General features: G+C 38.2%; 1 protein-coding gene across 5 annotated transcripts in view; it reads left to right on the top strand.

Annotated features, from left to right (window-relative positions):
• PRRX1 (paired related homeobox 1) overlaps window positions 1–24,566 on the top strand; it is a 77,265-nt gene extending 52,699 nt beyond the window's left edge. For 4 of the 5 annotated variants that reach the window (XM_063726503.1, XM_063726499.1, XM_002809802.5 and 1 more), the window contains 3 exons: window positions 4,938–5,113; window positions 11,423–11,604; window positions 21,226–24,566. In XM_063726503.1, coding sequence (XP_063582573.1) covers window positions 4,938–5,113; window positions 11,423–11,604; window positions 21,226–21,364 — 497 coding nt within the window. In that variant the 3' untranslated portion in view covers window positions 21,365–24,566. Of the gene's footprint in view, window positions 1–4,937; window positions 5,114–11,422; window positions 11,605–15,461; window positions 15,534–21,225 lie in introns of all 5 variants that reach the window. The other variant, XM_003775500.5, reaches the window with a different exon arrangement.
• Window positions 24,567–27,204: the final 2,638 nt, after the last annotated feature.

Raw genomic sequence — 27,204 nt, 5'->3', positions numbered from 1 at the left:
GCAGCCACATGAGGAGTCCAGAGTGAACTTCACACTAGAGCCAAGGTCAGGGCTATTGTTCTCTTTAACTCATATTTGAATGCACAGAGGGTACCCTACCTTGGGCTTACAGCCTTCTTTTCTCAAGAAGTTCTTCATATGTATTCTAACATTGTGATCCATTAGAAACATCCATCTCTTTTAGTACCTCTTTCTTGTGTATTTTCTTGGTGGTTTAAGTAATTCATGTATCCTGCAGCCGCTTTTCTAGTAAAGGATAAAAATGAAAGAATAATTCCTACATTTGCAAAGGAATCAGACCACAAGACTTTTTCCCTCTCTAAATCTGGTGACTATCCTATCTGATAAAGAAACACTGCAAAAGAATTTTTCCTCTGCGGGTAAAACTATCCAGAGACAAAAGACAATGCTAACATAATTACCTGCTATGTATTGTTAAAAAGAATAATTGGAATTCAGAAATTACCCGGTCCTTTAAAACTTTAAATAAATCACTAAAATTCTTATATTCTAGGACTGCTTCTATACCATGACATTACTATAACTCTTCCAACTTTTACTGTAATGTAATATGTCAAGGAATCCTGTCTCTTTTCTATAGAAATACCTGAATGCATTAAGGTGACAAAATATTTACATAGAAAATATTGAACCATAATTTTTAAAAAGTATTTGATAATATACTAATATATATATATATAAATTTAGAGCCTGGGAAATCAATATGAATTGGTGCTATCAGAAAAGATTTATAGGGAAGGTATGATTTGAGATGTGTTTTAGGAACAGAGAGATTTTAAACTGTGTCCTAAAGTGAAAATCATCTCCTATGATTGTGGGAGAAGATAGAAGATGGGGCATTCTACTAAGCTAAAATAACCCCGCACTTATTTAATTGATAAAGCAAGGACTTATGGATATCATTGTAAAGAAGAATGCAAGAACATCTGGATCAAAATGGCTTCCTAGATGAGAATGGTTGCATTTTTTAATGGCTATTCTGGTAGAAAGGACAACATGTGATATTCATCGACCCTCTTTCTCAGACCCTCTTTATAACAGCTAGTATGGAAAAATCTGTCTTTCCTATAAATATTTTCCCTGGGGAATGGTTTCCATTTATGTGCCGGATGCTTTGTTGTTTCTCTCTTGCACAGCGTGTATGTTGTCATCTGCACTTAAGAGTGGAATAGGATTGGGAATCCTGGTTTCTCGCTCTGGCTGGAGGTCCGAAGTCTGCATTGTGATTTTGGGCAAGTCACATTGTTCTTGTAGATCTAATTTAACTCATCTGTAAAATAAGATGGTTGAATTAGACAATTTCATGGGTTTCATTAGATGCCAATATTTTATGACTCATGATCCCAGCAAGTCTACACCTATTTATAAGGCTGTTTTGCTTGTTTTTACTAAGAGTGACAATAACTACATATTTTCAGTTTACTCGATCATCAAAAAAATTATAAAATCCATAAACACTTTGGATTTGAAATATTGCGACTTTGATAAAAAATGTATCCATGTAGGCCAGGCGCAGTGGCTCATGCCTGTAATCCCAGCACTTTGGGAGGCCGAGGCAGGTGGATCACGAGGTCAGGAGATCGAGACCATCCTGGCTAACACGGTGAAACCCCATCTCTACTAAAAATACAAAAAATTAGCTGGGCATGGTGGCAGGTGCCTGTAGTCCCAGCTACTCGGGACGCTGAGGCAGGAGAATGGTGTGAACCCAGGAGGCCGAGGTTGCGGTAAGCCGAGATCACGCCACTACACTCCAGCCTGGGTGACAGAGCGAGACTCCATCTCAAAAAAAAAAAAATGTATTCATGTTTCCGCTGGTTATTCTACGACTTGGTGAATCCTTCCCGTTTTAGAATGCCAAAGAATGAGATGCATCCTAATATCCAATGGGATGTCAGTATCAGACAGCATGTTTCAAAATCAACCTTCACCGTAGTTGTTTTTGCAAGAAAAGATGACCCTCTTGGAATTAGTAAAAATACACTGCTTTCTCTCCCCTGAATTCAACCAGAGCCAAGGATCTGATAAATGTGTTTATCACAGGTCCTTCAGATGCCCTGCATTTGTAAACCTCTACAGTGTTTATGTTTCCTTTTGTACTGCTGAAAATACCATGCTGGGTCCTGTTCTGCATTCTTAGGGTAAAACAGGGAGCTCACACTTTGTGATTAGTGAGCAAAGACAGACCATCCCCAGGACTGCTGCTCGAGCTGTCTCTGTTGCCCGCTCATCGTCTCTTTCTATTATACTTGCACTCTGAAGGACATTTGCCAGAGCCAAACTCCCTGGATCCCTGTTATTTGTGTCTTTTCTCACCTTCAACATGATCTGAACTAGTGTTTTCATTTGTTAAAAACAACAAGAACATTCACTGGGAAACTTTTGCTGGAATTGCTTCAGGTCATCATAGCTATTTATTCCCTGTCATAAACTATAATTCTCCATTCCCCTTACTCCCACATCAGGGGAGTTGGTGGTTTATGGTGGACAGTCAGTGGAATTTGATTGAACAGTGGAATATTTCAAAGAACTACTGAGATTATGTAGCAGGTTGTAATACTAAGAACAAAACATAAAATATTCTTGGTCTTGATTGCAGTTGGCAGTACAAGAAGAAATAGGCTTATAAAACAACATAAAAGATTTATAATTTGTGGTTGCACCTAAGAAAGAATTTTCTTTGAGAGAAGAAAACAAATCATGGGATTGGCTTAATAGGGGATTTTCTCTATATGATTAAAAATAATGGCTTAGGGTCTAATTGGTCTCAGTTAAAACAATGTGCAGAAGCTAAGGATTTTTTTTTTTTTTGCAGACTTCTGTTTCGGGGGCATGAAATACAGATTATTGTGCTATCACAAGGGCTTGTATTACTTAGAAAGACCTGAAGTATGAGACAAAATGATTTGGAAAAATGAATAGGAATGGGAGGAATGCTTCCAAATATTAAATAGGAAGGAGAACGCAAGTGCAATGTAACTACTGAAAGGTATTTAATCCTAGGTGTTTGAATTCTAGTGCTGATGTTATTGCAAACTAATTTTGCTAATAGCTAGTGGTATAATCAGTGATGTTGGTTGGAATATTTTAGGCATTGGTAGATCTCAAAAATTATTATTAAATTTGCTCCATTTCCAAGATGCAGCTGATCTTACATTCTTACTGAGTGTCACAGAAGTGCCACCAAAGCTGGGCCCTAAGGTGAGGCACCACAAATGTAAAATACCAAAGAGAAGGTTGACTGCGCGAAACCATGAAGCAGAGAGAATGGTATGGTAGCTGCTTGGCTGGAGGAATCTGATTGAGATCATATGACATTTTTTTCTACAGAAACAGTCTTCTAAGGACAAGAGGAGTTTCACGTTTTCCCTGAAAACAAATTCAACAAGCATTTACTATATCTGGGTTCTTTAATTATCAAGAAGAAATGTGCAGTCTCTATTCTAAGCTTCAAGGGTATTCCTGGTAAGGAAGCATTGATGAAGAAGGATTCTCTTAGCAAAAGACTTAGAGGCCTCAGTTATCAGGCCTCTGGATTTCAGCTACATTTTGACTCTATACACAAATCTAGATCATTCCCTCAATTTGTAATAAAAACAATATTAGAGCTGAGGTAGGTGTCATCATGACTTGTGCTAATAGTTTTGCTGAGTACATTGTATGTTTATAATCAGAGAGAATCAGGAGAATTTGCATATTAGAACAGAGCGCCAAAAGTACTTTCTAAATAGCGAATGGCCAAGCTCTCCTTTTTCTCCCCATCCTCACTCCAGCGCCTCATAATTTTCTTTGGGCTGAGCCTCTTTGGGGAAAAGCTAAGGGGAATGTAAGTCCAGTTCATTAGATGGAGCATGTGACTTGGGTTTCAGCAGCATGGTGTTGCAAATCTCTGGGACCTAGACAGGCTCTGCAGAGCTCAGGCCTTAGGGTGATAATTTGATGGAGGTGTCAGCACAGTTGGTATTCGACTCAGTTTCACATATACATCACTCCTGACTGGGCTGAGTAGGGGCAGCAGGAGAGGAGCATACTACACTCTGACTGCTACGGACAACCTGGACAATTATCTCACCAGGCTACCTTCAGGGGAACTCAGAGAAAACCAAGGAAGGATCTTGACATGTAAAAATGGAGTTGTGATTCTTCAAAGGTCCCTAAGATCTCAGGGTCCTAGAACTCAAGTTTGAGTGAAACATTTTCAGGGATCTTTCTGAACTGTTTCCTGTTCTTGGGTTCTCAGGGAGTAAGCCCCAGGCTAATTTTAGCTTGGGTTGATGGCATTGTAGCACTAGTCCTGATCTAGGCTGAGGCCTCTGAAGCCTGCCTTTGCAACAGCATGGAGCCTTGAGTGAATGCTGTTAGAAATGACTTGCTGCTTCAAGGAGAGTGCATGGTAAAACAAATCCCTGTAATGTGGTTTGAACATAGTTTCATCTCTATAACTCTACATTTGTATTCATGTATATATGTTAGGAGAGAAGGAACCAGGAGATAATTGGTTTACTTGATTATTAAACTATGTGAGTGAGCATAATATTGTCAAAGACAAATAAGGTACGAAACCATCTACTCTTCTTTCTTTATCTCTAGAGAAGTCCAAAGAACATGGGCAGGGGTAAGATTTTCCTTGACAAACAGGCATCAAGGAGCATGCAAGTAATGTCTCTCTGACAATTCAGGTCTTGTCCCAGATTCAGAGGCAACAGCCAAGCATTAGAATTGCTGGGATTCTTGACATATGATCTTGAAAGCACTAATGGCCACGTTTGCACATGCAAAGTGGCATTTGGCTATAGGACTTTGATAAAGATGTGAGCAAATGAAGCAAGATCTTACTATAGATATACTGTAAAAAAGTCTTAACTGGGACTCCTACAGTGAATTTGGCTTCTTTTCATCATTGTGTTCTATTCTAGATGATCAGCTGAACTCAGAAGAAAAAAAGAAGAGAAAGCAGCGAAGGAATAGGACAACCTTCAATAGCAGCCAGCTGCAGGCTTTGGAGCGTGTCTTTGAGCGGACACACTATCCTGATGCTTTTGTGCGAGAAGACCTTGCCCGCCGGGTGAACCTCACCGAGGCCAGAGTGCAGGTAACTCAAGCTGTGGGAGGCTGGCACCAAGTAGTACGCTCCTCAGAGGCACATCTCTGAAGACTGTTTAAAAACACAAATTATAGCCCAGCACAGTGGCTCATGTCTGCAATCTCAGCACGTTGGGAGGTTGAGGCAGGCACATTGCTTGAGCTCAGGAATTCGAAACCAGCCTGGGCAACACAGTGAGACCTCATCTTTACCAAAAATACAAAATAAATAAATAACTAGCCAGGCATGGTGGTGTGTGCCTGTGGTCCCAGCTTCTTGGAAGGCTGAGGTGGGAGGATTGCTAGAGCCTGGGGGGTGGAGGTTGCAGTGAGCTGAGATCACGCCACTGCACCCCAGCCTGGGTGACAAGAGTGAGACCCTGTCTCAAAAATAAATAAATAAACAAACAAACAAACAAATAATACCCAAGTTATAGGCTTCAGATGGGAGCTGGTACTCATAAGGGTTACATATGGTCAGCATGAGGACAGAATCCTGTTTCCAGCTGTGTTTCTTTGGGCAGCAAGTATTTTCTAAAATAAAATTGAATGCCTTCAGGTAGGGCAGAATAATCCTTGCTACAGGTTCCTCTCCCAGCACCCCTTTCTTTCTGACACTTCCAGATTTATGTGATATACATTGTCCATCTGAGTATTTTACTCTGCACCCTTAGATTTCAATTTGATCTCAAAGTGGTTAAAGAGATGAATTCTCTGTTTCCTACCTCAGCTCTTCTCCCCAGTCTTCAAGAAACTTGTTGTCAGTACACATGAGTATGAGCACTGATGGAGTGGGAAATGAATACTTAGGAACTGAGTTAAGAGCACACTTAAGTGGATGATTTTATTTTCCTTCAGTGTCTCTGTGAACTGAAAGAAGGTAAGAGCATGAAAGGCAGGAAAAAGAGAATAGCCATTCTTTCTAACATTAGTGCCATGACACACCAACTGCAAGCCAGACATCTAGAACATGATACAACCTGTGATTAACAGTCATAACAATATGTAATACTAACACTACTGGAGCCCTTATATGCCAAGTAGTGTTCTTTACATAAGTAATCTATTTCATCCTCACACCAATTCAGTGATGTGGATAGTATTCTTCATTTTGCAGATGAGAAAACAGAGACACGGAGAGGTCAAAGTATTTTGCACAACATCACATAGCTAGGAAGTGTCTGAAATAGGATTTGAATGCAGATATGCAGATCCAGAGTTCATGCTTTTAATTACCACTCCCCTTCACCCCCCCAAAAAAACTGAATGAATAAGAGTCTCCTGGCTAAATGCCTTTTCAAGTAGTGCTTTGTTGTGTCTCTGCTGAAAGATCTTGTCTTCCATATTGCCAGTAGCAAGATGCTGTTTTGATAAGGTGGGTAGGTCCAATCTGTCTTGTCTTCCTTACAAAATTATTGTTTGTATATCTATGTTCAGTCTGAGTGTTAATAATTTCTTTCTGCAAATGATAACCCTCTTGAACAGCCAGAACTTGAGCTAGACCCCAGGGTAGATTCCTAGCTCATTGATTAGGGCCTGTGTCTATGGAGGAGGCACAGTACATAGTGGGAGACCACTGTGGATTTGATGCAGAGATCCTGGCACTCCCTTCAGCCTGAAGAGAAAGTGTGAACGTTTTCCCATGGGGAAACAGGGACCTCACCAAGAAGTACTCCCCAAGAGAAAAAAGAAAAATGTCACTGACAAAAGAAGAAAGTCATGGGAGCCTGTGGGGCCCCTGAGGGTAGGTTAGGAGGAAGTGTGAGTGCAGGTGTCCCTTTGGGCTCAAGTGAGAGTGACCCACAGGCACAACACTCAGTTTTGCTCTCCCATTCACCATCCGGTGCAGATTATGCAATTTGTCTTCCCACACCCTCTTCCCCCACACTGCTTACCGCAAATCTCTAACTGTGCTGTTAAATCCATTCCTCTCTCCTCAAAAACCCCATGTCTTTTATGCCACGCCTCAGCTTGCAGTGGTGTAATGAATACTTTTAGTCCAGTAACCCACAGCACACTAATATGCCACTTTTGCTAAGGAGATCTAAATTTTAAATAAGGAAACCTGCAGAAGGCAATGGTGGACATTTATGAAAGACCAATTTTGGGGTTGGGGGACTCTCTTGCCCCTATCATGACAGGGAAATACCTTTTTTATATGTTGGAACTATTTTTTATTTCTCTTTTCCCACCCTGTTATGATTTAATGACTTTTAGAGCAGTGAACATTTCCTAAGTGAGTAGAGCAGAGTTCACCCTTCATGACTTTATTCTTTCCCCATGAAAGCCTACTTCTTCCCAGTCTGAACCAATCCCTTCTGATTCTGGGCTTCTTTGTGTTTATGGCATTTATCATAACATGAAATGTATTATATTGAGTTGTATCTGGGCCAACTTCTCCCACAGGACTGAGGAGGCCTCTTGGATGGAGGCCATGTTTTATTCATCTTTGCAAAGTTTATTTTTTTCTTCTTTTCCTCTTTTTTTCCTCATACACTTATCAAGCACATATTATACTCTTGAACCCAGTTTTGTTTTGCTGGGGATGAATAAGATACCGACCCTCTCCTTAAGGATGTTTGGACTGGGGTGGAGAAGATAGATGCACAAACCATACACTTATGATATCATAATATGATTCCTACATCAGTGGAATGTACAATAATTAGTGATAGACCAGAGGAAGGAATGATCTAATCTGCCTAGGGGAAAAGAGAGAGAATTTATGTTTATTAGGCACTAATTCTGGGCCGACTCTCAAAACTATCCTGTAAGTACATATTGTTATCTCCAATTGATTAGGAGACAAAGGAGCAGGAAATTAAACAACTCCCAGGACAAATCTTCAAAGTAGTGTAGCCAGTATGACTTTTAAGTCATGTTCAATGTCAAAGTTGAACTTTGAAAAAAATATATGGGCTTTGATACCTGGACAAAGTGGGGAAGAATATAATAGGCAAAGGAAATACTCGGTGTGAGTATTTTTAGGTAGGAAATAGCCTAACACATCTAGGAGTCCACAGGTAATTTTGAGCACAGGGTAGGGGCTGGAGCCATAGAGGGCCAGTGTATGAGGTTAGAGTGATGTGGTTTGTGGCTGGATTGATGGACAAAGAGCTAATTCCTGAACAGCCTTAGTTCTATGATTAAGAAGTTTTTATTTTATTCTGTGAGTAACGGGGAGCCAGTAGATGATATAAAACAAGGCACTAATGTGATTATATTAACATTTAAGATGATAGCTCTAAGAGCAATGTGAAGGCACATTAGAAACAGAAGAGCCAGGAGTCTGGGAAGCCAAGTCTAGTTTCCACCTTGGCCAGTTTCCACCCAGGCCCTTCATGCTGAACAGCTCTACAGAGCACCGATCACATGGTAATTTATGTGTATGTTGTCCCCTCGAGCTGTACAACTGCTCACTCCACAAAAAGAGTTTTCTTCTCCCATACCTTGTTATACATTTCTATAATTGCACTTAAAATACTTGTTTTGTAGTTTTTCAAATTTACATGTCTTCATTTAATAGGTTTTGATCTGCTTAAAAGCAGAGAATAAGTTTCTCATCTCTCTCTTTCCAGCATTTAGCACAGGGCCTAGACCATAGCAGGTGCTCCATAAAGATTTCTTGAACGAGTAAATGAATGAGCAGAATTCCATAGCACTCTAGAAGAGTTGTATGATCATGAATTGGATGTCCTTGAGTTCAGAAGCTCAGCCATTTATTATTTATGTGAATTTCAACAGATTACAGTCATACAATGCTTAACAACGGGGATCTGTTCTGAGAACTGCATTTTTAGGTGATTTTGTCATTGTGCAAACATCATGGAGTCTACTTACACAAATCTAGATGGTATAACTGACTGCACACCTAGGCTATAGGGTATAGCTTATTGCTCTTAGGTCACAAGCCTGTACAGCATATTACTCTACCGAATAATGTAGGCAATTGTAATACCATGGTAAGTATTTGCATATCTAGTCATATCAAATTGCAAAAATTTGATAATTTAATGAGACCACCATCGTATATGAGATCCATCATTATGTGGTGCATGACTGTATTTAATCTCATTGAAATTGCTTTCTCAACTGTAAAATAGAAATAATAAAACCTAATATGTGGAATTGTCATGTTGACTAGAATTAATGTATGTAGTGTGCTTATATAAGTTCCTAGCTCTAGTAACACTTAACAAACGATATCGTTTGCCCACTTTTTCATGGCATTGCTTGTTTTTTTCTTATAAATTTGTTTAAGCTCCTTGTAGATTCTGGATATTAGACCTTTGTCAGATGGATAGATTACAAAAATCTTCTCCCATTCTGTGGGTTGCCTGTTCACTCTGATGGTAGTTTATTTTTCTGTGCAGAAGCTCTTTAATTAGATCCCATTTGTCAATTTTTGCTTTTGTTGAAATTGTTTTTGACGTTTTCATCATGAAATCTTTGCCTATGCCTATGTCCTGAATGATATTGCCTATATTTTCTTCAAGAGTTTTTATAGTTTGGGGTTTTATACTTAAATTTTTAAAGTATCTTGAGTTAATTTTTGTATATGGTGTAACAAAGAGGTCTAGTTTCAGTTTTCTGCAGATGGCTAGCCAGTTCTCCAAGCACCATTTATTAAATAGGGAAGGAATCCTTTCCCCACAGCTTGTTTTTGTCAGGTTTGATGAATATCAGATGGTTGTAAATGTACAGTCTTTTCTGAGTTCTCTATTCTGTTCCATTGGTCTGTGTGTGTGCTTTTGTACTAATACCATGCTTTTTTGGTTACTGTAGCCTTGCAGTATAGTTTGAAGTCAGATAGTGTGATGCCTTCAGCTTTGTTCTTTTTGCTGAGGATTGTCTTGGCCATATGGGCTCTTTTTTGTTCTATATAAATTTTAAAGTAGATTTTTCTAATTCTGTGAACAATGTGAATGATAATTTAATGGGAATAGCATTAGATCTATAAATTACTTTGGCCATATAGCCATTTTTGTGATAGTGATTCTTCCTATCCATGAGCATAGAATGTTTTTCCATTTGTTTGTGTCCTCTCTGACTTCCTTGAGCAATGGTTTTTAGTTCTCCTTGAAGAGGTGCTTTACTTCTCTTGTTAGCTGTATTCCCAGGTTTTGTATTCTCTTTGTAGCAATTGTGAATGGGAGTTTATTCATGATTTGGCTCTCTGCTTTTCTGTTGTAGGTGTATAGGAATACTTGTGATTTTTGCATACTGATTTTGCACCCTGAGACTTTGCTGAAGTTGCTTATCAGCTTAAGAAGTTTTTGGGGTGAGATGATAGGGTTTTCTAGATACAGGATCAGGTCATCTGCAAACAGAGACAGTGTGACTTATGTAGCAAACCTACACATCCTGCTCACATATCCCAGAACTTATAAAATAAAATAAAAATAAATAAAATTAAATGATAGGTTTATTATTAGTTGTAGCAAATGCTGCCAGTGCTGTCCATTTCCCTTGAACCCTACAATTAGGTGTAGTCTGGTCAGCTTCCAACTTTCAGTGCCTGCATTTCTGTGCCAGCAGTTTCTTTCTAGAACTTCAGGAGAGTGCCCTGCCTTCAGCATTCCAGAAGTGCTGGAACATTAAAAGCCAATGACTGACAGGATCCAGTGTACACACACCCAGCTCTATCACCCCCAAGAGGGATAACTCTGAAGTGTGTGTTCTACATTAGTCTTAGTCTTCAGGGTCTCTGCAGGATTGAGCTACCACAGAGATAGCCGGTTTAGTAGTACACCGTTTAGTGGCTGCCTTTTCTTCTCTGTTACTTCCTTGCTCCCCAAATGGTGTTCCTTGCACCTCCCAAATAAAACACTTCCTTCTTAAATCTTTGTTGGAACATCTACTTTTAGGAGATGGGGAATTTTCTTAAAATATAATTATTATGAAAGCAGATGAAATTTTCACATTTTGAAGAATTTTGAAAAAGCTTTTAGAAAAGTCATTATTTCTGTGGCAGAAGTCTAACGAGATTTTTCTTCATTTTTCTTGGTTACAAGTGTAACAGGGATTATAACCCATATTTTGCTGTCCCGTGGGTAAGTCACAGATCCCATCTCTGGAGACCTGATTACTGGAGAATTTCATGGTCTTGTTGTAATAGTCTTGACCTTTAAGAATGGCCCTCATGAGGGAAGGCGGATGGCATGTTTCTATTGTTCTATGGAGAATTCCATAGCCATCTTATATCTTCTTTGGGAAGGCATTATATAGTAAAATCAAGCAGAATTTCTTTCATGTAACCCCTTCTTCTTTGTTTTTCCTCTCTTTCCTTATGCCTTCTCGCCTCCTAACAATCCTCCAGGTGTGGTTTCAGAACCGAAGAGCCAAGTTCCGCAGGAATGAGAGAGCCATGCTAGCCAATAAAAATGCTTCCCTCCTCAAATCCTACTCAGGAGACGTGACTGCTGTGGAGCAGCCCATCGTACCTCGTCCTGCTCCGAGACCCACCGATTATCTCTCCTGGGGGACAGCGTCTCCGTACAGGTGAATGACTGGCCCACTCTTCCTTGCTCCACTTCCACATGTTTCTCAGCGGTCGGTCATGTTTCAAGCTGCTTGTGCAGCTCACTGACATTTCTTACTGGGTTAATCTCTTCAGAGACATTCAATTTGCTGACATCCCCACATTTTCCCAGGAGATTATAAGCTGCCCCAGGAGCAGGGTTTGGGGCAGAAGTGAGAGGGGCAGGCTATCTCACCAATTTCCTCTTGGACTCAGGAACTCTTGCAAAGGTTTCAAAGATGAGGAAGAATCTAAAAGAAAAGATCATTAAGCTGTGCCCAGTGTTCCTCTTGCAACAATTCTGGAGCAAAACTTTACCCTGTTTCCAAATTTAAGCTAAATTCGTTGTATTATGCAAATGTAGGGACTTAACTTGTAAAACTCCAAGTATAGGGCCAAATGCAAACTTTGCAGTAAAACTGGCTTTGAATTAAACAAAAGAAGAAGGAAGGAAGAAAGAAAGGAAAGAAGGAAGGAAGGAAGGAAAAAGAGAGGGACTATGACAGAGAGAGAAGGAAAGAAAACCCAAGTTCATTCTGATCGCTTTCATGGCCAAGGTTCTTTGTTAGTAGGTGTGAATTTCTTATAATGCCAAATGCCTTCCTAATCTATTGCTAATTCTTGTCTACTTGTCTGAAGGTTTCTCTGGGGATCAGTTTGTGTGTATTTGTGTGTGTGTGTGTGTGTGTCTGTGTGTGTTTCTTTTAAATAAAAAAGGAATGTATAATTTACACTAAACTTTTATATTAAAAAGTTGAACATTTTAAAAGAAACAACAGAGTACTATTTCAATCTCATAAAGAGGCTTTTAACCTCTAATTATTATGCTGTTCAGAAAATATAGGCTGCCAGAAGGGAAGCTGAGACACAAGTTCCTAACCCATTGGATTAGTCTAGAGTGCCTTTCTTTGAAAATGTACCTGAGTACTCTGAGACAGCAGGCCAAGCCTACGTGTTCTCCCTGGCTGATTTCAGTGGAGGAAGAACTATTCACAAATTCGTTTATTATGCTTTTGTTTACCTTTTTATTGTCAAGGTTAATTATTGGTTTAAGGAGAGGTTTTAAATGAAATATAGGAGATTATGTCTCAGATGAAGTTGAATTTCTGACATGAAATGCTACATTTTTGAAATGCAAGTGTTTTTCAAAGGTTCATAGCTTTAATCAAAGCAAAAAGCCTCATCTAAAAGTTTCTTTCTGTTCCAAATCAGTTCCTTTAGAGAAACATGGTAAATGCATTTGGAAATTTGTTTTAATTCCGTGTTATAAAATTAGCCTGAATTCTTTTGGTCTTAGCACATAGAGACCCTACGTCTAGGAAAGTCTTATTCTGGGCCCTATTGCACTCAGATGTGGTGTGCCTTGCTGATCTTGAAACATTAGTTATATCTGTGTGCCCTATTTTAAATTTAAACTCCTCTCTTATAAGATTTACTACAAATACATTTTTTGAAGACCATTGTAAAATCACATATTCTCTAATATTTTAAATAAATGAAAGGCTGCTTTATTTCTCTTATAAATATTGGTATAAGAGAAATTTCGTATGTTCATGAACACGCTAAATGGCTTGGAAAATGGGTGTGGTTCAAAGCCTAATGCTTCAAGATCTCTGGTTTGAATTTGGTCACAACCAGGAAGTATTGCCCCTTTTTCTGTCTAGGTCCTCCATAGGAACTTTTCATATCAGCCATAAACAATCCAGATGGCTGCCACATGGTCCTTACCAGTGAGAGGCTTCACACAGCACACTGCATGAATGGGGATGAAATCATTCCTGAATTAATAAAGGGTTATATTACTTGGACCTCAGCCATTTGAGCCTCAGTGTCTGCATCATACGTGTTTAGTATATGGACATCTAACTGAAATTATTAACATGGCAATTTATGCGTGCCTTTTTTGGAAATATTCTATCTTAATGGAAAGATATGTAGAAATACTGGATACATTTTTAAAAACATCCATAATTCACCATCTTGACATAACTAGTATATTCATTTTTGTGATTAGAGTTCAATATTTTATATAGATGCAGCCTTAGTGTATATATTATTTTGTATTCTGCTCTTTTCACTTAAAATCATATAACCTAGTACACTTTACTCATTTCTTGGTATGCTTTTATATCATTTCTCTCTTAGAAATTGGATTTGTAAAAATTAATTTAGAAAATCATAAAATCTGTTCATATTCTGTATGAAGAATAAATTAATCTTCAGATATAAGCAGAAAAGTGATGTTAAAACAATAATTTAATCAATAATAATGTTTTTTGATCCAATGTTGACGAAGTGTTTATATTTTGGTTAATTTCTAAAAGTAGAAAAAAGCTATTCTGTTATTTGGAGAATTTTCTGCTATGTTTAGAACCAAACTATGTTATGATTTCACACTTTGAAGCTTGATAGGAAATATTGTTAAGGAAATAAAAAAGAAAAACAAGTGATCCAAAGCAAAGGTAATGATAGACCTTTTGTGTTATGAAAAATTAACTCACTGTTCTTGTTGGTACTATTATGTCAAGTTAGTTATCTCACATGTGACACTCATTAAAAGGCATTTCTCTTGGTTAATTCTTGGAACACTCTTGTGTGATAGCTCTGTCTAGCTGTGCTTCCAAAGAAGAGACTAAACACTTGCCCAAATTTAAGTCTTCAGCAAGGAGAATTAGAACTAATGCTTGTGTTCCTTGTTTTCATCCAGCATGTTAAGCCACACGACTATATTTTCATTCAAATTAAACCTTGCATTGTATTGAAAGTAGTAAAAAAAAGTATAAGATTGGAAAACTATCTAAAATCCCCTTTTTATGCAAGAGCTATCTCAGATCAGTGAGGCATGACTGCAGCTGAGGTCCACACTCTGTGGGGACTTCATCCCATTGGACTGATAGATGTGGCTTGGTCATACAAGCCAGGGACAGTGAGCAGACAGTTTTGCCAGAAAGGATAGTTTGCTGACTTCCACAGTTATCCCCTGAAAAAAGAAAGGAGAAAACCAAGGCATAAAAGCAGTTATTTGCATATGGTCAGAATTTTGGGTTGGAAAATAGCCAACATACTTTTTTCTGGGTGTCTTTTACATCCAGAGTGATGGATGTGTAATTTATTGTTCAAACTGGGACATTTTTTAGAGTGAAAGGGGAGCATTATTAATAATTATACTAGGACAACAGGTATAAGCCAGGATTGTCCCTAGCAAACTGGGACATATAGTTTGCTCTAATTATAGCTTGTCATGACCTCACTCATTCCCTTGAGCATGTGAGAGGTGATGACATTAGGCAGGCAACTGAGTCACCAGAGGGACAAAGCATTCCCTAACATGGACACTGTTGTCCTGGCAGGTGCCTTCTTTATCCATCCATGGCCAGTTAAAGGAAGCTTGTTTTTGGCACACACACCCATTGCTTAACTCAGAACTATTTTTCTTAGGCAACTTGTAAGAGTGAAAGCACCCACAAGCACCAGAATTATTCAGACTCACTAATCTTGCAGTGCTTTGCTTCTTGGGTAGCAGTGATCAACCAAGTTCTGAACTTTTGACTGTTATTTGAGATGAAGTAGGAAAGAAACATTTTCCCAGAGACATCTTTTCCTAGGTGAAGTGGGTAGTGAATGGCCTGGTTTTGCATTATTGACCTGAAGTGCCATTTCCAGAGGGAGGGCTGGGCTTAAAAGAAAGCTAGTGATGAGTGAAAGAGAGGCCAGCTATCCTTGTCCACAGCTTCCCTCCCCATCCTTCTCCTCCCCTCATTTGATCGTGGTCATGGTGCTGCCTGACATCTGCTGAACGCATTTGGCTTATTTCTCCCTTTCACACTTTCAAAAATAGATCCTCGTCCCTCCCAAGATGTTGTTTACACGAGGGGCTTCATAACGGATTCTAACGGAAGACACTGAAAAGGTAACTTGTCAGAGGGGGAAGAGGGAGGCTGCTTGGGGTAGGGTTTAAGTGGGAATTCAGAGTGTTTAAGAAAGTGGGGGTTGCAGTTCTAGAAATTTCAGCAGTGAAGTCCTCAAGTGAGGAATATTATTGGTAACCAGAGCTGCAAGAAAGCATGTCCACGAAATGAAGCGTAGTGTGATACTAGTCTAGAGCAGGGCTCTTCAGAGATTGCTGTGCACAGGAAACATCTGGGATCGCGTGACTGTGCAAACTCTGATTCACTAAGTCCAGGGTGGAGCTTGGATTCTGTATCTCTAACTTGCTTCTAGGTGATGCTGATGCCGCTGACACTTGGTACACATTTTGAATAGTGAGACTTGGTAGGTTATGGGACAGGGTTCGGAAGAACTATGTTCTTGTCCTGGCTTCTGCTGCTCCTCAGGCCAGTCAGATCATTGCTCTCTTATGTAGCTTTGTATCTAACATGAAGCTAGCAATAGTCTCCCTATTGCTTATTTCACAGGGGTGTTTGGAACCTATTGATTAGCAATGTGCACTTCAAAAAAAGTCTTGCAACAATAGAAAGATACAAGAGGCTTTATATATAAAAGTATTTCTAAAATGAAAAGTTAAACATAACAGAAAGATCACTGAACATACAGTACAAACGGAAAGCTTACCAATGAAATGTGCAAGTGTGTTCACTTTAAGAGATAAATATACGTATTAGAAAATCAACTTCTGAATTTCCAAACAGAAGTTAGAAACAGAAGTTAGTTATTTAAATCACAAAAGATCCCTTTCCAAAGAATTTACCAGATCTCTTTTTAAAAGTAAATTTCCCTAGGAAAACTGGTATTACATTTTATCAAGTGAAGCAAGTATGCCTCCATTGTTCTTGCACTGACAAAAGAACAGACCAGAGACTTTCTGCAACTTCTATGCATCACAGTCTTGAACACTGTAACCTCTACAGTCTTTGAAAAATCCTGAGCTAGTGAAACCCAAGGATTTCAGGAAAACTCATAGACTTCTCGGCTGACAGATTTCTCTTTAGGGTGAAATTGTAAACATCTTGTCATCATTTGTTCAAAGGGCCAAATAGAAAACAAAGAGTTGAAAATAGAGTCAGGTATTATTTTTTTCCCAAGCTATCAATTGTTTTGTGATTTGTGGGACTTAACACTACAGGTGTTTAGAAAGCAGAGAGGCAGTTGTCCATATGTTTCCTGGCTTTAAAATCGTAGTACGAATAGTATTTTCCATATTTCCTCAATGTTTGACAGTCATTTTAACACATTTTTTTTTTCCTCACAACTTTCAGGGTAGGTTGAAATGATAAAAAATGATTCGTCCCAGTGAAAACAGTACGCCACCTCTGCTGGTGGTTAGCATTCTGCTATCTATGGCTGTGCTGCATCTGTTAGGAATCTCCAAATAAGGAAATGGAAACATTTGAAGCTGATTTAAATGTGTCAGCTCAGTGCAGGTTAGCTGAATCAATAGATGGGGTGCAAGCATTTATTATTAATCTCTAATTTCTCAACGCACTTTATTCAGTAACGTGGTTTCTTGGTCACTGACACAAAGAACTTAACTAAAACTAACTAAAAATGGGGCTTTAGCCAAAGCCTAAAAACTCAGTCCCAGAACTTATGTCTGTACCCCGCTTCCAAGAATAAGTGGGTTTTACTTAGAAGGCAAGACCAACAGGCAGGATCTCTGGTTGTTGTTAAGCAGGCTTCTGGTTGTTGTCATGTGCTTAATCTGTACAAATCACTTAGTTTCAATCTCACCATTTTACCCAAGCAAGCTTAAACCTGTATAGGAAGGACTGGTCATTTTACATGCTCTGAATGGCCCTATAAATTGGTTGAAAACAGTTAATTACCCTCTTTGGACTTTTAAGAAAATATTTCAGGGTTCTCTTTCTTCTTTCTTTTCTTAAAGCAGAACTTCAGAAGTTTCCATGACATGGAAAGCAGATGGTCACAAACAATTTCATATTGGCAGCCACTCAAGGCTCTCTTGCATCTGTTGACACTTTAGGAGGCAGGTCCTCTGCATCTTACTTCTAATGCCATTTTTGAAGAATGACTAAGCTACTCTTAGAGTACTCACTCACTAATTCTGTCTTTTCTGACTTGTAATACAAGTTTTGCTTTTCACTGGTATATCCAAGGACTGCTCACTGCTTGCCTATATGGCACCCTTAGCTCAAATTGAGAAGCTAGATCCATGTCAAACTACTGGAAAACAGACTTGCAATTATTTAGTATGTGTACAAAATATTATTGGAATCCCTATTTGTAGGATTACATATTCTAAACATTTGTTAAGAGGCTGTGAAATAAGATGGCTTCGGTTCTTTTATCCTACTTCTTATGGCTATGGAATGCTGGAACAAGTTAAATCAATTTTGAAAGTTTATACATTTCCTAAGCATTTATCAAGTGAAAATGTTATCACCTATCAAGCTCCTAGGGAATTGCTAAATTCATTCATTAAAAACAACTACTTTTTAATCCACTAATTTGAGGGATACCTATAAGGCATTGTCACAGGCTTGCCTCTGGTGGTGTTCTTATACAATGCCACCATATAATCAGGTGAGGGCACTGTTCTTTACTGTGGAAAAGCAGGCTGCCATTTATGTGAAAAATGTGCCAGTGAATATCCAATCTCCTGCGTAATAGATGATCTGAATTCCCATTAATTTGTTTTTGAGATAGAAAGTGCATTAACATTCATCTCATTTGGGATATTACTGTCTTGCCTACATTCGAGAGAGAAACTCAGTATTTCCAAGAAATGTGTTACCCTGCTAAGTCCTCAGACTAGAATATCAGGTGGTAAAGCTAGTTGACTCTGAAATCACTACAACAAAAACGGTTATGCAATAGACAACTTGTAATTGTTATTATAGGAGACATTTCTGGGAAATAGCAATAGCGTCTTCAGTAAACTAAAATAATCTCCCCAAGGTTCTAATCTCCCTTTTTGGCTAAAGAGATGGAATACAGCTTTGATTATCTAAGAAAGGGCACATTTCTGTTACATCAGACTTTGCTTGTCCAGAATCTCAAAAAACACATCATCTTTCAGAAAATTAGACCAAGTACTTAAAAGCACAATATTCTATGACAATCTACAATTTAGCATAAGAAAATTTTTCTTTATACTCTCTCATAAGTTTTAGGTTTCTGTTTTCAGAAGCCATTCAAATTTGTTCTCAATACTTAGCAAATAATACAGACAACTCCTAATTCCAGCTTCTTTTCTATGTGTTTACAATTTCACTAATTGTGCATCATCTTTAGGGCTTAATTCTCTCACAGAAACCTGATTAAGAAAGGTTGACTTGGTTGATTTTATAATAATCTATGACTTAGGTACATTTCCCAAATCCAATAGTCTTTTTTTCTCAGATACTTAGATCTTTGGATTCTTGGTATACCCTAGAAATTTTTTGAATATAGGTTTTGTGGGTTTACATACATTTATGATAAGGTCTTGAATGGAACCGTGAACAAAGTGATAATACGTATATGGGCTTTGAAAATAAATGACATTTCTTGGTATATTCTAAAACAAACTTGTCCCACTTTAGTGTATCGTTCTGGTCATTTATCTCACTTCTAATTTAAACCTACCTTAACTGGGAACTCTTCTGCTTCTATCCCTTGGTAGGCAGTGGTAGAAGTGATAGTCTAAACTGTACTAATAACTTGTTCAGTTTTTATTGTGAAATATATTTTTTGATGGATCCAAGTATACACAGTCACCAGCTCCTGATTTTGTCATGTCCTACTGACTTTGCACTTTCTATTAAGATAGTAAAATTGGCAGTAAGGACCAGTTCCTATGAATAAAAGCATATTGGTAAGATTTTTTTTTTTTTTAAGAAATCATTGCTCACAGCAGAATGACAGAAACCAATGACACTGAGCAGGAATCAATTTAATCATACTATATATAGATATTTCTTAGTTATCTGTCTATTCATTGAACACATGGTACTAGATATGGTGTCATTTCTACCTGAGGAAACAGTTGTGAACAAGGCAGATGTAGTGTCTGATCTATGGAGCTTATAGTTGAAACAGTGATAGATACTAAACAAATTATTAACTAAACTTGAATCAAGTGCTAAAAGCAAAAGTTTAGTGTGCTATAAAAGAACATAGCCTTGTCTAGAGGGTTGAGATCATCTATCATGAAATGATGAGTAAGAGTGAAGCAGGCAAAACTGAATTGGAAGAAGGTAGGATCCTTTTGAAACCTTTCTGAGTCTCCTGTGTCAGAACACATACATGTATGTGTGCACACACACACACATAGTCACCCATACACTTAACCAGGGCTATAAAGATTTTAAATTAAAGATGTATATTTCTGGAAAGACCTAGTGATCTGGGACTCATTATATTTCTTAACTTAATTTTCTTGAGTTAATTATTAGTAACTGAGCTGAAATAGGTTATTATGAGTTTTGACTCCATGGTGTCCCAAATAAGTATCAATGATATATTCTATTTGTGGAGTAGCTTTAGTTTTCTCTCTTTCTGATCTTGTCACTTGATCCCCAGAACCACAAACTCTTATGTGGCTGACAAAATTCCATTGGAATGCAGGCAACAGAAGAGCACATGTCATTCCATTTATAAGTCTATCTCATTCCAGCCCTGACTTGAAAGGGATTTTGCTAATCTTAGAAGCAACTAAAAACATTTTTATTTAAGTAAAATACGTATCCTTTTAACTATTTAGTAGAAAGAGTAATTTGCTATTAAGTCTATAAAACCATTTCTTTTTCCTTTAACAGAGATTCATGGATGCGATTAACAGAAACCCACCAATGATAAATTTCTGCCTAGCGGTGTTTTTAGGTCCTAATTGTAATCTCTGACAAAGAAAAACAACTTCAGATTTTTCTCAGCAATAAAGACAGTGAGAAACAGTTACCTCTGAAGTCAAGAATGCTGAAAATGGAGATTTTGATAGTTTATCTAGGAGATTTAAACATTTTCAAAATATCTGACCCAAAAGGCAGTGTGTGCTATTCAAGTTCTTTTGAGGAGGTTTTAAAATCAAGGCCGGTGGGTTAGTAACCTCTTGATTCAGCAATGCTTGGTGCTATCAACCAGTAAATTAAGAATGGCAGAGAATGTATGTTGGGTTGTTTAACTGGTTCTCCAGGCACATTATTTTATTATGGTATTTGTTATCTAAAATGTGTTAGAATTAAGGTCAGTTGTCTAGAGTGAAGGAGCAAAATTCCCTTTAGTTTATTTTCAAATGCTTGTTTCTATTCCCCACTGCTCCCACAGGCTGGGGAGGTAGGCACGACAAGAGATTAAATACTGTTTTAATAAGTCAGCTGATGAAACACCTGCTATTCAACTTGAGCAACTTTCTTCTCTCACCCCAGAAATAAATCATTACTCACTGTATCCACCACAACAAATACCTCTCCCTCCCTTTCCTCACTCTACACCACTTTCTCCTGCTCTTCAAAACATGACCACTCTTCTCTAAGTACCTTAGACGAATGGAAAGCTGGGGCTGTAAGGGACCCTAGAGGTCATTTAGTCCAAGCCATTGCCCCTGCCTGCCCCCATGCTGAGAGTACATCCATCTGGGGCACAGACTTGCAGCTTTGTGAAACTAATGCCTGTTATTCTCCCTGCTCTCTCCTTTGTCCCTACAGCGCCATGGCTACTTATTCTGCCACATGTGCCAACAATAGCCCTGCACAGGGCATCAACATGGCCAACAGCATTGCCAACCTGAGACTGAAGGCCAAGGAATATAGTTTACAGAGGAACCAGGTGCCAACAGTCAACTGAGGAAAAAAAATAATTAAACAGGCCTAAGAAGAAATCAAAAACCATAAGACACCTATCCCGCTCTGTTATTTCTTCATCTGCTGGGGGAAAAAAGTAAATTACAAACAAACAAACAAAGCAGAACTAAAATATTGGGACCATGGCAGAGAAAAGCAGGAGAGGAGCAAAATGAAAATTAGTTAACAAATGTTCCTCCTCCCTCTGGGATACCACCACCACTTGTTTCTGTGTGTGTTTATTTTGTTTTTCTTTCTATTCATGCTTTGCTTAATGTACTCCAGGCTTCTTCAGCTAGGTTCAGCCCACCCACCCCCATGATTGTATGAAGTTTTTAAAAAAACTACAGCAGCCAAAGAAACCATATACATATATATATCCAGAATGATTGCCTCTACTGTCCTCATTGACTTGTTTGAACCTCAGTGCCTTACCCTGTCCTCTTCCCAGTTCTCTTTATAGAAGCTCTAGGAGCTTTTGAAAAGCCAAAGTCTTTCTGAAGAATCTGTGCTGGACAGACATAATTCCCTTTCTCATTGTCTCCATCTTTGTTGGTCATGGTAAGGTTTTTCCATCAGCCTCTGAAAAAATAGTTGTGCACAACATCTGGTCACTGGACTGTCTGATCCAATGTAATTGGCTGCGTCTGGCTAATTCTAAGCACTAAGGTCTACATCTAAGCTATAGATTTAAGCTTGAAGCTATAGATTATATCACTATCACCACCACCCCTCACCCCACGCAATCAATCAATCAATCATCTTAAGTTAAAGATATTTGTTGTCTTTGAATGATTTGCTGTCACAGACTATTTGGTAGAAGAAATATTTTTCACCTGAGAGAGGAAGAGAAATTTCTCTAGTAACACAAAGAGTGAGTTGTAAAAGGCATGCCCACATCTCTTTCGTGCCTTAAGATAGTGAGATGCACACATATATATACTGTATATATTTATATATTTATATATATATTTCATATATATATATAAAATATTGCAAGCTTAAGTTTGCAATTTCCCAAACAATACAAAAAGCAAATTACACACCATCACCACTGTTCTTATCTCTATAGTGATGAGACATTAATTAGGGATCTTGCTGCTTTTCTTTTTCTACACAAAATTTTCATTAAAGCCACAGAATAATTGATAGGGCAGCTGTTTGAGAACAGTTCTCATTTTCACATTAGGGCTTTAAATGAATGAGAAACTATTTGAGGCTATAAAAATGTCCTTGGGTTTGGAGCCTGAGCTCTGGTGAAATGCTGATACATCTGATCTATCATGGGAATTGCAGTTAGAGAGAGGAGGGAATACCATTTAGTCATCTACCCATTCTTCACTTAGCAGGAATGTGAAAGAAAGGCACATGTTTAAGAGGAATACCTAAAGGTTTTTCTAAATTCCAGCATTTAAAAGACAATTGTGGGCTATTTTTATCTTTTAATATTTTGAAATAAAGTTTAGTGTCTAGGGCTGGGAGCCAGGACCGATCTTTCATTTCTTTTTCTTTGTTCCCAGCCATGCTTTTGTAACTTGCCAGGTGGACTTGACCAACTACATTACCATGCTGTGCCTCAGTTTACCCATTTGTAAAATGGGATTAACAATACTTACCTACCTCACAGGGGTGTTGTGAGGCTCTATTCATTTGCTCCTTTATTCTTTCCTGTATTCTCTGTATGTCCAGCACTTTGTAGCCATGGGAGGAAAGGGACTATAAAAGTGTACAATGTTAATGGAATGATACGGTACCTGAAAGCCTTGTTTTCTAGTAAGAAAATGCTACCTTGCTGTACATACTTATAACCTTGTATTTGGAAATGAGAAATAGGTTTATATTTTCAGATCTTTCAAAAATCACATCATTTGACCAAAGAATAATTTAAGACACAGAGAACAGATTTTTTAATTTATATTTTCATCCTGACCAGCTTAGTTCTAATAATTTTTAGTTGCGAGTGATTAAAAACTTTGGATCAATTTTGGTCAAATATGCCAACTTTGTAGTCTGAGTGACAGGCAAGGATTTTTGGGTTTAAGATGCACTTTTAGCACACATTTGTATTTCCCTTGGCATATCAGATTGAGCTAATGGTGATGTTATTTCAATCTAACAGCCACCAATCTGAAATTGTATTTCAAATGTTGATTCTGTAGTTCTTTAAATAATAATGAAGCTCATCTTATACATTTTGCTTTCACCAATTGATTCCTTCTTCTTTTAACCCACTATTAAAACATTTCTTACTGAATGGTTCATGTAGGCTTGCTGAACAGCACGCATTACTTGCTTCCTGAAGATTTCCCCCATTCATCCATTTGTCCCATTAGTTGCTGTGGATTATCAAGTTTTGAAGGAACAGTACATCCCAAAAGACTGAAACATTCTAAGTGAAATGAGTATAATCCAAGAAACTGGTGAACTTTGGAGCTTTGGAGCTTGGAGAGAATGGCTGAGAAGATTTGAATTATAGGGAGGGAACAGAAATCATACATGAAAAGGTTTTACTGAGAAGGGGAAAACCTTAGATAGAGGGACATGCGAAACAAAATCATTTGAAATTTTGATTCAGACATCCATTTCCAGTGGCAAACAGCAAAGCCTGAACCCATAAACCCAAATGATAGGTGAAATTGGGTGGTTTTATCCAATGTCTCAAGCAAGCAATATCTGGGAATATCATAGAGTAACCAGTGCTGGTCAGCCAAAGAAACATTCACTGCTGGTGAACCAATAACATAAGCATGTATTATCTAAGCACTTGATCAAGAAATATACATGTTGTACAAGCTCTCAATTTTGTTCATTTATTATCAGTTTTTTAAAATACAAGTTTGGTATGTGATTTGGAAAAGATGCCTTCTGGATCTTAAGCCACTTGTCAGTGGAGGTCTTCAGGGCCACAAATGTCAAGACATATCCCTGTTCCTCACCATCATGATACCAGATACAGGTGAATACATAGGAACTATCTGCCTGTGTCCTCAATCTCCCTTCAAACAAGATGCTGATTTGTAGGGTACTTGGCAGGTTAAATTAAACCAGAAGACATGACTTAATAAAAAAGGGAATGACATTTAGGGTATAAAGATCTCATAAGAAATGTAATATGTAAATTATATCTTGCTTTATGTTGTAAAATATACATTGTTTGCGCTAGAATAGAAATGATTTCTTTTCAATAAAAAGAAAGAAGGACACTACCATGTCTTTTGTCATATACATTTGAGCCTGCTGATTCTTTTCTCTTTGAACTTCAAAAACACAGATCTGCTAGAATCTGAGATTACATGCAGAAGAGTGAAGGTAAGAAGGGCTTATAGACAAGAGAACTTTATCCGAGTGTGATATTATTTTCTATAAAACAGGAAAATAATCTATTTTTCCTCAGAAACAAAGACAATGGTAGGAAGAAGAGGGGACACTTACTATTATAATAGATGAGAATAGAGTGGAACTTTTATGAGAGTTTAGCATTTTTAAAACTAATATCTTTAACATTCACAATACCGGACACCATATGGAAAAGACTTCATATAAGCATGGCTGTTTCTTCTGGAGTAAATAAATAGAAAAATAAAATTTCTTAAGCATCCATTGTGCATAGCATGGGGTGTGTGGTCATGGGGAGGACAGAAAAACCAAATTGTGAGACATAAATGCTGTTTTCATATCAATTAAAATCTGGTTTAAAAACCCTAGCATGCAAAAATAAGCAACAGTTCAAGAAAATATATTAATAAGTATCAAACAGAACAGATAAAAGGAGTTCAGAAGAGGAAGAGAGAGAACATGCTGTGAGCTGAAGTGGGAGACGGTTTTACAAAGGAACTGGGACTTGAATTTCATCAGTAAGGATCTGGACAGGTGAAGAACAGGTGATGTCTTTTCAAATGAGGGCATGGAGAAGAAGGGGTGAAGGCAGGGATATAGGAATGAGGAATTTGTGTTCAAAGATGTATGGCAAGACGGGCCTGGATAAGATGGAGAGTTAATTTTAAAGTTGAATGGAAGATACTAGAGATGCAAGTTGAGGCTTAATCTTGCAGGGTACCACATGTCAAAGACATTTGGACTTTTCCTCAGGCCACAGAGATCAACTGAAGGCTTTTGAGCAGAAAAAAGCCATGTGAAAAAATGCTACTTTAGGCCAGGCATGGTGGCTCACGCCTGTAATCCCAGAACTTTGGGAGGCCGAGGAGGGCGGATCACAAGGTCAGGAGATCAAGACCATCCTGACTAACACAGTGAAACCCCATCTCTACTAAAAATAGAAAAAATTAGCCAGGCGTGGTGGCGGGTGCCTGTAGTCTCAGCTACTTGGGAGGTTGAGGCAGGAGAATGGCGTGAACCTGGGAGGCGGAGCTTGCAGTGAGCCGAGATTGCGCCACCGAACTCGAGCCTGGGCGACAGAGCGAGACTCCGTCTCAAAAAAAAAAAAAAAAATGCTACTTTAGCAGGATTATTCTGGTGAAAGAATGAAGGTAAACTAGAGCAGAACAGGAACTGGAAGCAGATCATATAGAGGTTGCTGCAAGGGGAACAAAAAAGAAAGGATGATTAGAAAACATCTTGCAAGGAAAGAATCATTGGGACTTCATAGCAAGAAAAAGAGAATGGAGTCAAAGGTAATATTGGTTCAAAACCTGGGGACTGGGAAAATGAATCACTGACAAAACTGACAAAATCTACCCAAAATGGAAAAGACCAAACTACAGAAGATAAGCACAGTTTTTGTTGTATTATTGAAGCTGAAAATCCAAATGTAAGCATCCAGTAAGTGAAGACATAAAAATGGGACTTGGTACCAAAGTCGAAGATGGAGATATAAGTTTGAAATAATTTTTAAGGAGGTGATACTTAGAGGTACAATAACAAATGGGTTCATTGAAATGAGAGAGTGCCATTATGACTCAAATAATTATTCCCAGTAAATGACTTAAAGTAGTTTCAGCCAGGGAGGAAGACTATACTTTGAAGAACATCTCTAGTTGGGGAGATGGCTAATAAAGTGTATTTAAAATAAGCTGTTTGAAAAATAGGAGGAGATTTAAGCTTATTTATTATTCCAGAGTTGAGAGGTTTTCAAAAAGAAGGGAATGTTTAATATATTAAAATATTAAAGAGAAGGCCAGCTAATTGGGAATGGAGGAAAGGCCATTGGATTCATGACTTTCAAAAGTACAGTTCACCAGAGTGCTGGAGGGGTAAGGTTGATTTAGCAAGTTATGGTAGGAATAAATGCTTTTAAAAAATGGAACCCCTTGCATGGCATTATAAGCTTACTAATAAGGATTCTTTCAGTTGCAAGTAGCAGAAACATCAAACTAGTCAAATTTATAAAGAGGCTTTATTTGAAGGACAGCTCACCCAGCTGAGACATGCTGCCAGAGCCAGGACAGCCCCAGGGATCCTAGACCCTGGAACAAAGCCTGTACCTGTTTTTGTCAAGTTGGGCTGCTATAACAAGATACCATAGACTGGTAGCTTTAAAAACACACAGTTATTTCTCACAGTTCTGGAGGCTGGGAAATGCAAGATCAGGATGCTGGCAGATTCCGTGTCTGGTGAGGGCCCTTTTCCTAAGACAGCCATCTTCTTGTGGCTTTACACGGCAAAAAGAGTGAGCTCTAGTTTCTTCCTCTTATAAGGACATCAATTCCACAATAGTGGCTCCACCCTTATGACCTCAGCTAAACCTAATTACCCCCAAAGACCCTACGTACTAGCAATATCCAATTGGGGGTTAAAGTTCCAACATATGAATTTAGAGGGTACACAAACATGCAGTCCTTTTAAGGCAGTTATATTAGTCTGTTCTCACACTGCTAATAAAGATAT

The sequence above is a fragment of the Pongo abelii genome, chromosome 1 (assembly GCF_028885655.2).
Source record: "Pongo abelii isolate AG06213 chromosome 1, NHGRI_mPonAbe1-v2.0_pri, whole genome shotgun sequence".
NCBI lineage: Eukaryota > Metazoa > Chordata > Mammalia > Primates > Hominidae > Pongo > Pongo abelii.
This window is presented reverse-complemented; position numbering and strand designations above follow the sequence as displayed.